Genomic DNA, 15,117 nt, shown 5'->3' on the forward strand with positions numbered 1-15,117 from the left:
AGGCTACATATCCATTTGAATCGTAGCAAAAACGGCGGAATAAATCAAGCTCATATGCGCTTCTTAGTGAAACGTAAACAATTCAACGAGATTTCTAATCATTTGCTACAGATGCATTGGACAGTGAGTATTCATACTTTTAATTAAATCAAGAAATAAAACCCTTTCTGCAAAAGTTTCGCCCGTTTTCATTCGTATAAATGTCTGTTGAAAATGATTCTTTTCACGGACTTCTCTATCACATTAGTCCGAAAGCAGAACGATCTTTTTTTGTGTGTGTGTTGCTGACTATCTTCACAACGAAATTCAAGAGGAATTGAGTGAACACGGACAAAAGAATTTGTACAGAAATCCGTTTTACTTCAAACAAAGAAATAAAAAAGAATTTTAGATTGTGTGACGAAAAGACTGGCCGTGCATCATAATACTAAACATGCTCTTTGATTTCTAAAGAAGAAAGTAAAAGGGAACTATAAAAAGACGCTGCTTTCGGGTTCATCTAGTCTTCATTTCAATTCCATTGGCTTGCCACTGTATATTCCAATCTCTGTTCTCATTCCCATCTCGGCGTTCATTCGACCGTGAGCAACGCGTGAAAATGCTTCTGTATACAACCACCCCGGCTAAATAGCTCCCACTCCGCGTATACACATCCACATCTAATTTTCTATTCCAAGTTTTCAAGTCGACTGGATTTGGTCGAAGAGCGGGAAAAGGCGATGTAGGCAAAGTTCCAGCGTGTCGGCTGGACTTGCTTATTATCTGGAACAAATACAGAAGAGACACACACAGACAAAAAGAGGCTGTCTGACTGTCGGCCGGACTAGGAGATTGACACGCAAGACGGCATTCTCATTTCTCAAATGGGAAGCAAAAGAAAAGAAAAAAAATAGGGGATTGAGCGTGATAGAGATGCAGTGCTCTACGGTGTCGAAAACGGAGGGGGTCAAATACTATAAAACAACGAAAAAGGGGGAAAAACAAAAATAATCATCGAGCTTTAATCAAAAGAATTTCGTCTCCGAGTCGGGCAAAGGGAGACGGAAAAGAATCAGAAGAATGGGCAGTAGGAAGTGCAGTTCTCTTTCCTTTTCATATATACAGTATATATATATACAAGACCTATTGGCAAGGGGAGGGGAATGGGAGAGAACATGATCGCTCTCCAAATAAGTCTCTCCATAATGGATGGTACACATATACCGTAGGAACTCTTCGTTCAACATTTGTCTTTCTTACATTCTGCTTCGTCTTTCGCGCTTTATTTCCATCATATAGTCTGCCAAAACAAACGGGGTGGACCGACCTTCAAAAGAAAGAACACGATTTTTCGCAATTTTTTTTTAATAATAAAACAGCCTTTCAGAAGATTGAATGGGGTATTATCGACATGATATCTTCAGTCGGTGATGCATGTAATCGTATCATCATCATTTAAGACTGAGCGTGGAATTGAACATCGATTCTTCAATTCGTTTTGACTTGCCAATCCGCACTCACTACTCACTGCACAAGTTTGGACGTGTTACATTACTTTCTGTTTGCATATTTTAAAAACATCGTCAGTCATGCTTCTTTTTTAAACAGTCACACAATGACAAAATGTCTATCTGTCCAGTCAGGGTTTGATTCGGTGAGACTACGATTATCATCATTGTCTTACAGTGTGGTGCATGAGTACTCATCATTTAGGACATTTCATGTATTTGAACGCTTCATTGTCGTGCATTCGTTCAAGCGCTGTAACCATATGACCGATTCGGTACATGACAACATGACAAGAAGTGGGACATAAGCTTTACGAATAGTCTCTCCATATAGTACGAGATAGCACATATTACGCTGGGAACTCTTCCAACATTTTACTTGCCCTAGAAACATTACACAGGGGAAAAAATTCGGAAAAAACCTTTAAATAAATAGCCTATATCAGAAGATTAGGTGGTATGTTTTCGACATGATATCTTCCATTGGTAGTGCATGTTAACAAATCATCATCATTTTAGGCTTAATCGAGTATCGAACACTCATCCTCCGATTAAACACTTCTTACGAAGCGAAATCGCTGACCACTACACCAACAAGCTTATGTTCCCAACGTCTATTAACGATGTAAATCCATATAATTACGTCATACTTATTTAAATCAAATTCTTGCATTCAATATGGAGAAAAAATTTTATTTAGCGTCCAATCAGGGTTTGTTTGATTCGGTAGGGTTTGTGTTATCGACATTGTCTTTCAGAATGGTGTATGACATGACTCATCATATTGGACTGACTCGGGACTTGAACACTCAAGCTCCGTTTCTCCAGGCGAGCGCGATAACCACACTGCCACAGAGATGCACTAAAACTTAACAAAGCATGGGATAAGCACAGTTTTATAGGACGACTTTTGTACGTGTATCTTTTCATCGTATTAAAGCTGTTGATATTGTTAAAAAAGTGAATAAATTCAAAAATTATAATTGATGTCATTATTATTACTTGTGTACCCCATTAAAACATGAACATTTATCCTGTATATTCTCGCTTAAGAGCTAAAATCACGTGACCTACATGATCAATATAACTTAGCCATGCAACGAAGCAACTATGGCTCACGAAAATGCATCTTTTGAAGCAGATACACACAGACAACAAAAAAGAAAATCTGAATTAAACCCGTTTCTTCAGCAGTGGATCATAAGCCAAATAAAAAATCTGCATGCACATTTTAACGACACCCCCCCCCCTTTTTTTTTTTCTCTTTCGACCCACGCCCTTTCTTCTTTCCCTATTTATTATTTCGTAATGGTTTTTTACGTTAAAAAAAATCTACTCCTGTTGATTGTAGTGTACAGCGTATATGCATTTTCAGACGGCGCTTTCTCTTTCCGTTCTCCGAAGAGTGTTTCATACCGCCTACGGTCAACCGGAGACACGACAATGGAAATTAACGACCGTAAAAGAAAATGTTGCTTCACCAAAATTCTTATAAAGTCACGCAAAGAGGGGAAGGGTAGGGGAAAAAAAAGGGAAGGTTGGGTTGACAGTTGAAAGGCGGCAACCCTGTGTGCGGGTCTTCCCCCTTATCGGGAGTCTGCCATCATTAATACCCATCACGCTCGTATGGCTGATATAGCTTTCAGAATCTAGCAAAAAAAAAAAAATAAGGAGGAGGAAGAACAAGACAACAAAAATGAAAGAAACAAAAAGCACATTGGGGATTTACGTCACAAGGGTAAAAAAAATATGGCTCTTCCCTTTGTTGTTGATGGCGTCCTTTTATAGCAAGAAGCCATTGTATACACGAATGATGCATTTATTTGATGAGAAGGTGACAGTGATGAAGCATATTGTGACACAACGAGATATAAAAAAAAACATCCGAGTTTTGGAATTTCGGAGATGCGATGTGCCATCGAGATCGCGACAGATGCGAGATATCAATTCCCTGTATAGATTAAAAGCGCCATTGTCTTGTAAGAACAAGCATATCACTCTGTATTCCTAACTTTCGTTTTGTTCTGTTTCCATCTCTTTGACACTTATCGCTTTTCATTACAATTTGCCCAGCCATTGATAGGCCATTCGCAAATTCACATGTCAAATGAAAAATGCTATGGTTCTTGTACCCTAATGACGGGGTTGCCAGTCGTCACCATAATGCAAAATAATACAAACATTTGCCAGTTTTCGCACACTCGAGTGCGAGAAAATCCATTAACACAACACTATTTCTCGTCCGTTTACAGCGAAGCAAAATAAACACGGCACATGGTACATATTTAAAGAGTTTAGCCACAAGAAAATGGCTGCAACATGTCGGCTGAAAGAGCCTTCTCTTTTCAAATGACAACGACTTTATCCAACAGCTCGGCATTCGAAGCAAATTACTCTACGTACATGCATCCATCCCATCCTGTTTCATTTGCACGTTACAGCGACAACATGTGCCACGTCGTTCAAGTGCTCCTTCCTCTCCCGCGACCTCCCTTGTGTGCCTTGTGCTATTTCTTTCCTGTAGTAAGGCACTGTATATAGTTTCTCCTTTCTTGACAGCCTCTGCATGTATAGGCATCCGGTAACGCTGAGCTGTCCGCTAATAAACTCCATCTAAAGCTATTATCTCTGCATGTCTGATGCTTTCGTAAATAAAGACGATATCCGGCTTAAAAGTACAGCACCTTATTCTCGTGTAATCTTATATTGCAAAACGATCCACCATTTTCTCCCCCTAAAAAAATAGTTCGAGTTATTGACGTGACGACTGTCGACAACTCGCTAAACAAGTTTTCCCCTTTTGCTTTGTTTTTTTTCCTTTTCGTATGTAATTGACGATGGGCCGAGGTGGAGAGAGACAGTGGCGGAAGAAGCGCCGGATGTTGCTAGCGAGACTTGGAAGTTTATACACGAAAGATTGCACCCGTCACAAGTCAAGGCATTTCCTAAATACATTTCCCTTTGAATTTTTGCGTTCAAAATGCAGTGTGTTTTTTTTTATATCATCTAATCGAGGAGTCCAAATCATAATTAAGCACTAGGTGTGTATATTAGACAGAACACTCATTGATATATCCAACCACCTTACCTGCACGAGGAGATGTCCGGAGATGCCTATATGATTCATGAAAATTAATTTATAATTTACAACCTTTTTTTCTTTGACCCATTACGGGGCTATGTATACTGCTACCTGTATATCAACGACGTGCCAGAGGGCGGAAGACGGATATAGTTTCCAGCATTGCATACGAAGGCTCAAAGGGAAAAAGGATAATATGTGACGTGGTTCGTCCGTAATTATTGCAGCTGTATGCTGCCCTTTTCAGAAATGGGCCTCTATATTATATTCAACGTAAATAACTGATGAAAGGACTACACATAATAGTGAGTGTCTTTTTTGTTGTTGTTGCGAACATAGTCTGCATGTACAGACAAGATCTATAATGAACGGAAGACGTTCTGACGGGAGAGCTTCAAGACCGACATTTTCTTTAATTTATTTCTCTAGCTTTTCCTTTGAGTTTGATTGCCAGTCGGCTAACCCTATAACAGCCATTAAAGGCCTGTATAGGAACATCGGGAAAGGAAGTCACGCACAAGTACGTTCATCATATTAGCGTGCAAAGATTCGCGACGCAGAACGTAGGCATGCGTCATTCTTCCCGTTCGATACGTAAGTGGTAATATTGGACATCTATAAATAGCCTATAATCTGACATTGCAGCCGTGAGGAGGGAAAAATATTTCGTTACGTCCGTCGGCCGCTCTCACGCAGATAAGGAAGTGAAAAAAACAGGATGAGAAAAGAACCTTGTTACTGTTAAACGTTCGTGACAAACGGAAGAGCATGGAAAGACTTTGCTGGCTGTATAAGTCAGGATTTGTTGAGCACAGAGTATAACGTGGCTATCGATTGATATTGCGGTCGTTTATCGTGAGCTGTAGATTAGTTTTCTTTGATCACGCTCGATGGTTGGCAGCTAAAGGCTTCGCTTGATGGCCGCACGAGAATTCAAAGAAAACCGTATTAAGAAATACAAAAATGAAATTCTAATTTAAATTTCATTTTTCGCTTTCTCCTTTCAATTTGCGCAAGCCTCCATATATACTAGGCCATCTTATATTACATAACTGATCCGACTGCCAATCATGAATATCTGACTTCGCTACGTAAGCCATCGGTAATGGTGTTACGACATTCTTATATTAACAAATGAAGCGCGTCTTTTGTTAAGATTGAAAATGGCTCTTTCATGTACGGGTTGGATAGGTATACGCTGTAGGGCGTAATGAAAGGGCCCTTTACAGGAGTATCCACTCTCGGTTAGTTACATGATTTTAACCAATCAATACGTAACGCGTGAACAATCCCGACCGACTTAAACAACTACAGGTGCAAGCGCTGCTGTTGGCTAGGTAACATAACACAGACTTATATATACCGTTAAGAATGAAAAAAAAAATGGCGGGTATACATAAATTATTATGCACGTCGGTTTGTATTTAGAGGCTTTCGCGTTCAGATTTTGTAGGACAATAAGCGCAGAAACCTGAACATAGCGACTTTGTCCGGTTGTTGCCCATCGCCGTCACACAATTGCATCCAAGGTAACGCAGCGATGAAACAAAAGACGGGTCTAGAAAGAAGGCGAACTATACACGAGCAGCATTTTCGTCCTTTTTGCCAATTCATTGTTTTGCTCGTGTTCCCTTCCGCGAAACAAACGTGGGCCATCGTATCGCAACCTCTTTTGTTTTATCTGTATTTTTCTTTTTAATTGAAAAGGCACCGAGCGAATGAAGAAGCTTACGTCATATCCGCGTCCGCCAACGTAAACCGCAAATCAGCGTTCGTATGTGTGTGTGTGTCATAAAATAATCAACCGCAAAGTCGGATGTATGTGTGAATATAATATGATTCTGGATGAAGGCGGAAATAACCGGTCTCAGATTGTGGGATTAAAAATTTGCATAGAATTTATGGGGAGTTTATACATACAGCACACATGATGCCTATTTATATCGACACTTCCGCAATAGTAGGAACATGCTGTTTTATTATTATGGGATTCGCTTATGGCGGTTTTGGCCAGCAGCATCAGTATATGAATAATGTGTCCGTGAACGATTCTTAGTAAGCTTGAATACGCCTAATTTATTCCGACGTTGATGACGCAACCAACTGCGCAGTATGTACGAATTATAATGCTACATTGATTTAGCGAAATTGCCTTCCGGAATGTGTTAAGCATAAAATTTGGCTTTGTAGCACATCCATACACGTTCAGGTGCACAGGTCACTGCGATAGTATAATTCATACAAAGTCACGTCTTTCATTTGCATTCTGCACGCCAAGTGTGGGCAACGGGAAAACTTTGTTCCGCGTTATTCAGACGTTGTTGAATGACCTTTACACACACATCTTATATTTATACTTCACAAATAAATCTTCACCGATGTTTTTTTTTTTAACATTTACGGCGCTTTGGCGAATCGCTTTGTTATTCAAGAGGTACAACACAAACAATTTCGTTGCAATCCACGTAGAGTGGAATGCTGGATCATCATGACATGTTGCCATTTATCAGCAGGGCCTCTTTTTAACGAACGAGGCACAACATAGGCAGAGAATTGAATTGATTTAAATATATCGCAAATTTTCTTTTTTGGCTATCGTTATTGCACACACCATTGCGCAAATTTTATGTACTAACCCCATCGTTCGCCCTAACAAATGATAGCTACTTCGTAATCGACGTTGCATAGCGTTAATGCCCTCGTTAAAGATGACCTTAAAGAAGACCTGTCGAAAATTTGTGCCAGTGGACGGACGGAAAAATACGAAGCTCGAAGGGATATTCTAAATAACGTAAAGCTAGCTCAACTTTGATAAGTCAGGCTGTACGACTACGGCACAAAATGACGAATCGTGAAAGTGCGTGGGATTTCCCGATCACGAAAGAGGAAATCTTGCCCCCCTTTTTCTTTTGTCTTGTCCAATAAATGCGGGTGCAGCGTTTCCACTAGCGAAACGCCCGTATATAAAAAGCTCTGACTATCACAGTTCCTCATCAGTTGCATTCTAATCTTAACGATCATCACACGGCTACACCAACCGTTCGAATCGCTCACGATGAGACTGCACGTGTTGATCGTTTGCTGTGCGTTTATGGTCGCAGTTAACGCGTCCGTTTACGTTAAAGGCGGCAGCAGATATCCATTTCCACGGCCGGATCAATCCAGCGTTGCCACACCGTCGAAGGGATCCAGCAACAATAAACAATCGTCCTTTGTCAGCAACAGGTATAGATGAAACCCTAAAATTAATTTACGTCGGTTTTATTTCAGAATGATGCTCGAGTGATTCGTGATGAACTTTACATGTTGTCAATTACGTCCAATCACCTTGTCTATTCAGGAGGTACCAGCGAGCGGCTCTGAATTCTGGCAGCGTGATTGAAGACACTCCAGTGACCGAGTCTAGACGTCATTCGAATGAAGCCGTTCCGCAGATACAACAACGGGCGTCCATCTCATCCCAACCCACACTTTCAGCTGTTGCAGACAACCGCAAACAGCAAGACGCAGGAGCGGAATTTGAAGACCAACGTCCCATCGATTTCGATCTAAACGTAAGAACGGGTGCGCAGTTCGTTCCCGGGCTGAAATCCGTGTCGAACTAATAGACATTGTTTAGCTTGTCGATTGGCATCCTGCCAATGTCATGAAAAGCCACCTTTCCCCTATGCATCCAATCCACTTGAATACAAAAAGTTTTTATTTTTACATTTCACATATTCATGCAATTAGTTATACCGTTCACCTAGAGAATATAAATGGAAGTTTACTGAATGTGTTCATTAATGGACACAACGACTTACATAAGAAATGCTTTGTGTTTACCTGCCGAAGAGGAATGGATTTAAAAAAAAAAAAAAAAAAAAAAAAAAGGCTTGGAGTGGATTTGCCAACACGTCCTTTAGATTTTAAGCAGATGCTTTCAATGTTTTGTTCTTTTTCTGGGTGGTTGAGGACTTGCCAACAACAGTGGTTTCGTAAAGGCAATGCTGAAATCGATACTGCACATGAAGCTCTCAATCACTCTGGCTTGGCAACCACTTGGCTCAGCAATGAAACACTCCACATTTTAGCATCTCGTTTCCATGGCTGAAATGTGCGAAAACAAAATTTGCCATTCTTGAAAACCAAGAGACTTTCGCATATCTATATTCGTCCTCCATTTCATCCGACTTAATTCCCGCTCTCTTTACCTTTGCTTTGTTGTCAAGGTGCCCAGAATCACATCCCCCGCGGCTGTAACTATACATCGGGCGTCGGTCCAAATGCTGGCGGTGTCACAGGATAAACGATGAATCGCATCAGGGGATGTCGTGTAGACTGTACATTTGTTTTGTTACACTCTGTCCGTGTCCTAATCTGGGCAAGAAACCTGAAACAAAAGGTCATATCATTTATGATTAAAAACCAACTAATAGAATCGGAGGATAACCTTTTGTTCAGTGACGTGCAGCTCTTACAATCGGCGAATGGCCGACACCGTTGCCGCCTATCTTTAATTATTAGTCACACAATTTTTGTCTCCCCTCCCAGCGAAACTCAGGAAAGAGTGAATGATTAAAAAGAAGCTTCTTGATCGAACAAGTGATATGTAATTAATAAGTGGTTTGCCCTTTTGTTTCTTGCTCCAAGATGAAGGAGGGTGCAAAAACCCACAAACAATCAACCCATGTGTCTACCCAAGATCTTTGACGTCAGCACCATCTATCTTACATAATGACTCGCAGAATTCGCATCGACCTGCTGATCGAGGCGCCCATTCCGCCATTGTTGTACTCGGGAAAATAATTGTCCTTGGGAATTCTAGTCTTGAACGTCACAAAATAGAAAATCAACGTTGAAAAGGATGTGATACGACCTAATAATAGACCCAATAGTTTTTTTCGATGTGCCAGCAAAAAGTGCGATAACTTTTTTTTTATTTTCACAAGTTTGTCGTCTGAAAATTCCAACTTAGTCTCTGCGAGACAAAAGCGAGACTGTCTCGAAGGATCGAGACCTTGGCCACCACATCTCAATGGGGGTAAGGGTCTCGACTATCTGATTTGCTCTCTCCTTCTCCCCACCCTTAAGCCCTCTCCATCTCTTTCCCGCGCTCCCACATTTCTCTGTTGTGCAGCTGAGACGAGCTTTCCTTGGCGCCTTCATTTCTTTGTTGTTGTTTTTTTTTGTGTGCATATTTTATTATGTAAATGTATTGTTTGTTTTACATTTTAATTTATGCAATACAATGCTTTTTACCTTAATTAAATGTGTTTTAATTATTTTATTTAAATATTACAGAAAATTATTTTATTTAGCAACAGCATGTTTCCACAACACGCTTCAGTACGTTAATTTGAACTTTAACTAATGATATTAATTTTTCAATCACACCACGACATTCCTTAATTTAAGACGAATCGAATGATTATATTTTTAGAATTCTAAAATTAAAAACAATGCCCGAACGAGGGGTCCAAAGTAGTTTCCCCTCCCCCCTCGTAGTACACGAAACTAAAATAATTATTATAAAATAAACTATAAGTCCAAAATGCATAAATTTTACAGAAATGGATAGCTCTCATCAAGGGCTATCCAATTATATAAATTTGTGAACGAATTCTTATAAACAAAAAAAGTTGACAAAAAAATTTTTAGACAGTTTTTGCGCTCTAGGAACACACTCGACCCAGTCGACATAAGTGAAAAATACCGTACCACTTCAAACTTTTTTGTTTATGAAAATTTCTTTACAATTTTTACAGAATTGGATAGCCCTAGACAAGAGCTATCCATTCCTGTAAAAATTATTGATTTTGGACCTATAGTTTTAGCGATAAAAATTATTTTAGTTTCATCCATTAAGGGGGTAGGGAGGGATTCCCCTAGACGTGTGAAACCCGCACCGGCCAGGTGCTTTTCAAACGGCTGCTTTCGGTGCAACATACCCGCTTTAAACTTGAAATATGGCGATTAAATGAAGATAAATAAAACATAAATATAATTGTATTACATGAAACGGGCACAAGAAGAGTACAAAGCAGTATTTGAACTCATTTTCTTTTTTACCGACCAGTGATCCGACCCAAATGCCCACGGGGAGGAAGAAAGACGCCCGGAAATCCAAAAGAACAACCCCGAAATTTGAAGAATCAACACCTCTTATTTCATTACAACAAATATGCTTATAATAATCTTAATATATCGTGTATTACTGGGAGAAAGAGATTACCGGAGAACTGTCAAATCGCACCGATCTACCCGAAAAATTGCCAATCGGTTATTACTCGGGTAGGTACTTTTCAATTGGTTCGGTACGGTTCAAAATAAATGTGGGAGAGAGAAGCAGGAGGAAATGAAGGGGCTTTAGGGTGGGAGAGGGAGAGAACCAATCAGGGGGCTGTGATGTTGCGGTGCAGGGGAGGCCAAGTTGGAAAATTCTTAGCCCCCATTTCCTCTGGTGTGCAAAACCCGAAGTAGTCGTGTTGTTTTTGATTATCTAAGATTGGCAACGTTCTTTCGATTAGCTGACGAAAAAGCATGGGCGGATATGCTTAAAGAGCACATTTTTTACGAACTTTTGAGGTTCGAGGTAAAAGCTGTTCATGATCTCTCCAAAAAGATTTGTTGATTGAATGATTATTTCTTTGCAGGTAACATCTTGTAAAAAGCTTATGAATTTAATCTTCTGCTACTGAAATTTATGAATGAGTAAGTTGAAGACTAATCTTCTCACCAAATCAACATGTTGATGTTCTGTCCTACATGTGGAAATCTTTTGGGTGTTGAAGAAGGACCCCAGTGTTTTCGATTCGCGTGTCGCACTTGCCCATATGTTTTCAACATTACCCGTAAAGTCAGCAGTAAGTCGTTCCCTAAACTGAAAGAAGTGGATGATGTACTTGGAGGATCTGCCGCTTGGGAGAATGTTGATTCAACAGAAGCTACTTGTCCTAAGTGTGATCACCCTAGAGCTTACTTCTTGCAGATGCAAACACGTTCTGCTGATGAGCCCATGACCACTTTCTACAAATGCTGCAATCACGAGTGCTCCAATCTTTGGCGTGATTAGGCTCAAACAATCTTCCAATTCCTTTTCACACCTTTTCTCGTGCTCAGTTTGCATTACTGATTGTCACGATTGCTGATGTCAAATGATTAACACAGTCACCCTCCTCGGGCCGAAGAACTCTGCAGCCATCCTTATAAAAGCAGTGGAGCTTCTGAAAGCTGGTTGTGTAGTTGCTCTCCCAACAGACACTTTGTATGGCATTGCTTGCCTATCTCAGAACTCAGAAGCTATAAAAAAGCTTTATCAAATTAAATCGCGTGATACGAACAAACCTGTGGCGATTTGCGTTTCACAAGTCAGTGACGTCGCCAAGTGGGGACGGGTAACGGTCAACGAACGACTACTTCACGATCTTTTACCTGGACCGGTTACCCTCGTTTTCGAAAGGAGCCCGGTTTTAAATCCCGAGCTTAATCCTGGTACCAAACTTGTTGGCATCCGAATTCCGGACTCGTGGTTTATTCGTCAACTGGCCAGTAGTTGTGATGGGCCACTAGCTTTGACTAGTGCCAACGTCAGCGGATCTCAGAGCACGCTTTCTGTGGAGGAATTCTCCGACATTTGGGAACATCTCGGGGCCGTATATAACGGTGGCCCGATACCAGACGGCGCATATGCCCGGCTAGGATCCACGGTCGTCGATTTATCCTCTCCGGGGACATACCGTATTATTCGTCCAGGCTGTGCGCATACAATTACAGTGGAAAAACTTCGGAAACACGGCTTAGTTGAAGCTAGTGAAATCGAATCAGAAAGCGTCTAGTTCCCTCTTCTCTTCAGTTTTTGTGCTAGTGAATCTGTGAATTTTATGCCTTAAAAGAAAAATGTGGAAACGCCAGAAAACGAGAGACGATTTGAACTACGATGCTCTGATTAAGACAGCATTGACGGGTCATTTGGGGGAAGCTGTAAGAGAAGTGCAACGACAACAACAGCAACAACAACAGCAATCGACGGCGGTTGTGGAAGGGAATAGCGAGTCGGCTCACACGCTGTGTTGCGTATTGGAAGCCTTGTTTATCCATCGATTGCGCGATTCGTTCATCGATAAAGTTTCAAGCGTATTCTCTGGCGATGTGATTCGCCAACCGTCACCCAACTTTTGGCCTTTCTTGCTTGGCTTTTCTCATCGCCATTCGGTCGACTACCTGTCCGATTCTTGCCCATGGTTGCGGACCGATATTGGCCGTTGTCGTGGATGGATTCGGCTCGTCCTCAACGACGGCATGTTCACCAGCTACCTTGGTATCTAAATTGTAAAGTAACATTTTTAAATGACTTAATTTTTACGATATCATTTTCAACTTTTATGTTTCGTCGATTGAAAACAATTTTATGGTAGACCTTTTAGCTGGCGAGCGTCGACTTCTCGGGGATTTCTATGAACGTCAAGCGTATCTGCGTGACCCGGAGCATCTTGATATAGCTCGAAAGCTATTAAGCGGCCTAGAAATGCTTCAATTCCGTTTGGTAAATTATGTGTAATCATGTCTTATCAGTTTAGAAGGAAAGACTCTTTGAGTTAACTGATTGATAAAGAACAACACAGAAAAAAATGAGAGAAGGAATACATTTATTTGTTTCTTATTATGTTTGAGTATCTTTATTTTTCATCATTAGGCCGTCAATAGTAGCATGTTGAACAACTGGAGCACAACCCCGCTACTTCTTGCTGGACTTTGGTCGCCTCCAACTCCTCTTGTCCATGAGGCTGTCGTTCAAGGTGTGGACGCGGCACTTTGTTTCACGGACGAGGACGAGACGCTCCAGCCCATCAAGCAACGAAACGCGTTGACTAAAAGCTTGGCGGCAGCTAACGTTCCGAAGGTTGACGAAGATATGGCTTTTCGTTTGATTATTGAATCAGATAGAAACATACCTAGCGGCATGCGGGCGCATTTGCAATCACCACCGAAGCCCATTGCATCAGCCGTTGTGGCCTCTTCAGAGATCAGACACTCGCAATCGCTTCCGGCTTCCCATATCGCTGAAATACCGGAAGATGTGGATTCGCAAATTGTTCATGTTACACGTCTACGATTGAAAAATAGTCGGGCTGCCAGTCCGGCTGTGGAAGAAGTCAAACAAGATGAACCGCCGGAAGCGTGTCCGCCACAGTCTCTGGCAGAAGAGATTGCGGCTGTTGATGGGTTGGCTGATGTAGTCCATGATTCGACTGACGATCCCGTCGAAGACAAGAATCATGATGAAGAAGCTTCTACGTTTGAAGATTTGTTAGAAGATTATTCAAACTTCAACATCGGCAGCAATTCATTGGTGAAATCACCAAACTATTCGCCGAGTGGAACTTCATCCGTTACGAGAGATAGTTCTCCCGAAGAGAAATTCGAAATTATTTCTGGTAAAACATTACAACTCAATCATGAATTTTTTTATAATCTGTTCATAATCCTTGGGCATTTGTTTTAGACAAAAAAGATCATAAATCGCCATTGGCGTCGTTGCTGTTGACATTGAATCATGAAAGTAACCTTGTCAAGCAAAACTATCAATGCGCTGGATGTACAAGGCCGATTGGCTTAATCTACGGTACCGCTCGTGTTTGTAACTTTACTGGTGGCCTATACTGTCCCGACTGTCACAGCGATACGGACGAAGTTATTATTCCCGCTCGCGTCTTCCTCAACGGCGATTGGTCTAAGCGCAAAGTTTGCCGCGCCGTGCATCAATTCTTCCGTGAGATCGAAGTCGACCCTTCGTTGGACGCCATTCAATTTGATCGCAACATCTACGCTTTTCAGTGCGAGTTTTCTGCTTTGCTCAACGTACGATCGCAATTGCAACACCTCTCTGCCTTCCTCCTGACTTGCCGAACTGCTGATGTTGGCCAAGAATTTCGCAAACGCATTTACGGCAAGGAATACCTTTACAATCATCAGCACACGTACAGTTTGGCTGATTTGCCTCTCATACAGTCTGGTCAGCTTCTTCAGCAATTGACCAAATTATTTCAGTTTGGCAAGCAACATGTGGCTGCGTGCAATCTGTGCTTGATGAAAGGTGTGCATTGTTTTGTTTGTGTATGCAATAGAAGTTGTTGAGGTTTTCATTCTATTTTTTAGGTTTTTTGTGTGAAGCCTGCCGTTCGGATGTGGTCATATTCCCTTTTGACTTGGAAACGACCTTTCGATGCGCGTATTGCGGTGCCGTGTTCCATTCTGAATGCATGGATCGCTTCAGGCCATGCCCGAGATGCGAGCGGTGGAAAAGCAGAGAATTGAATCGGAAAGTGGAAGAATCGGAGTCGGATCAAGAACTATGACATGACAGATCTATACGTTTAATAGTTCGAATTTGTTATGCAAAAAATCTATGAAAACTATGTGTTTACATACTGCCAAATGTTTATGTGTCTTTAAGTAGTGTTGGGAAATCGTCTCGTGGCGCCCTGAGCATTTCTATGCAGTGCAACTGTTATTTGAAATCGGTTTGAATCGTGACGAATACACTTATCGTTCATCTAAATAAATGCA

At 41.2% G+C, this 15,117-nt stretch overlaps 4 protein-coding genes across 4 annotated transcripts; all 4 read left to right on the forward strand.

The window, feature by feature from the left end:
* The first annotated feature begins 7,539 nt into the window (after positions 1 to 7,539).
* LOC130695071 (uncharacterized) lies at positions 7,540 to 8,277 on the forward strand. The gene is made up of 2 exons (XM_057518186.2): positions 7,540 to 7,794; positions 7,910 to 8,277. The coding sequence occupies exons 1-2, from the start codon at positions 7,625 to 7,627 to the stop codon at positions 8,172 to 8,174; spliced, it is 435 nt and encodes a 144-aa protein (XP_057374169.1). The 5' UTR covers positions 7,540 to 7,624; the 3' UTR covers positions 8,175 to 8,277.
* Positions 8,278 to 11,296: 3,019 nt separating this feature from the next.
* Positions 11,297 to 11,623, forward strand: LOC132087902 (DNA-directed RNA polymerase III subunit RPC10-like). The gene has a single exon (XM_059494973.1). The coding sequence runs from the start codon at positions 11,297 to 11,299 to the stop codon at positions 11,621 to 11,623; it is 327 nt and encodes a 108-aa protein (XP_059350956.1).
* Positions 11,561 to 12,408, forward strand: LOC130695167 (threonylcarbamoyl-AMP synthase-like). The gene has a single exon (XM_057518293.2). The coding sequence runs from the start codon at positions 11,706 to 11,708 to the stop codon at positions 12,384 to 12,386; it is 681 nt and encodes a 226-aa protein (XP_057374276.1). The 5' UTR covers positions 11,561 to 11,705; the 3' UTR covers positions 12,387 to 12,408.
* A 39-nt stretch (positions 12,409 to 12,447) lies between these two features.
* Positions 12,448 to 15,113, forward strand: LOC130695165 (uncharacterized). The gene is made up of 5 exons (XM_057518291.2): positions 12,448 to 12,868; positions 12,966 to 13,093; positions 13,244 to 13,985; positions 14,054 to 14,644; positions 14,707 to 15,113. The coding sequence occupies exons 1-5, from the start codon at positions 12,448 to 12,450 to the stop codon at positions 14,904 to 14,906; spliced, it is 2,082 nt and encodes a 693-aa protein (XP_057374274.1). The 3' UTR covers positions 14,907 to 15,113.
* Positions 15,114 to 15,117: the final 4 nt, after the last annotated feature.

The sequence above is a fragment of the Daphnia carinata genome, chromosome 4 (genome assembly GCF_022539665.2).
Source record: "Daphnia carinata strain CSIRO-1 chromosome 4, CSIRO_AGI_Dcar_HiC_V3, whole genome shotgun sequence".
NCBI classification, from domain to species: Eukaryota; Metazoa; Arthropoda; class Branchiopoda; order Diplostraca; family Daphniidae; genus Daphnia; species Daphnia carinata.

Coding starts and splice junctions, on each gene's coding strand:
- LOC132087902 (XM_059494973.1), top strand. CDS start 11,297: ATGTTGATGTTCTGTCCTACATGTGGAAATCTTTTGGGTGTTGAAGAA.
- LOC130695167 (XM_057518293.2), top strand. CDS start 11,706: ATGATTAACACAGTCACCCTCCTCGGGCCGAAGAACTCTGCAGCCATC.
- LOC130695071 (XM_057518186.2), top strand. CDS start 7,625: ATGAGACTGCACGTGTTGATCGTTTGCTGTGCGTTTATGGTCGCAGTT. Junction 7,795..7,909: donor TCGTCCTTTGTCAGCAACAG/GTATAGATGAAA, acceptor TTGTCTATTCAG/GAGGTACCAGCGAGCGGCTC.
- LOC130695165 (XM_057518291.2), top strand. CDS start 12,448: ATGTGGAAACGCCAGAAAACGAGAGACGATTTGAACTACGATGCTCTG. Junction 12,869..12,965: donor CATGTTCACCAGCTACCTTG/GTATCTAAATTG, acceptor ATTTTATGGTAG/ACCTTTTAGCTGGCGAGCGT. Junction 13,986..14,053: donor GAAATTCGAAATTATTTCTG/GTAAAACATTAC, acceptor CATTTGTTTTAG/ACAAAAAAGATCATAAATCG.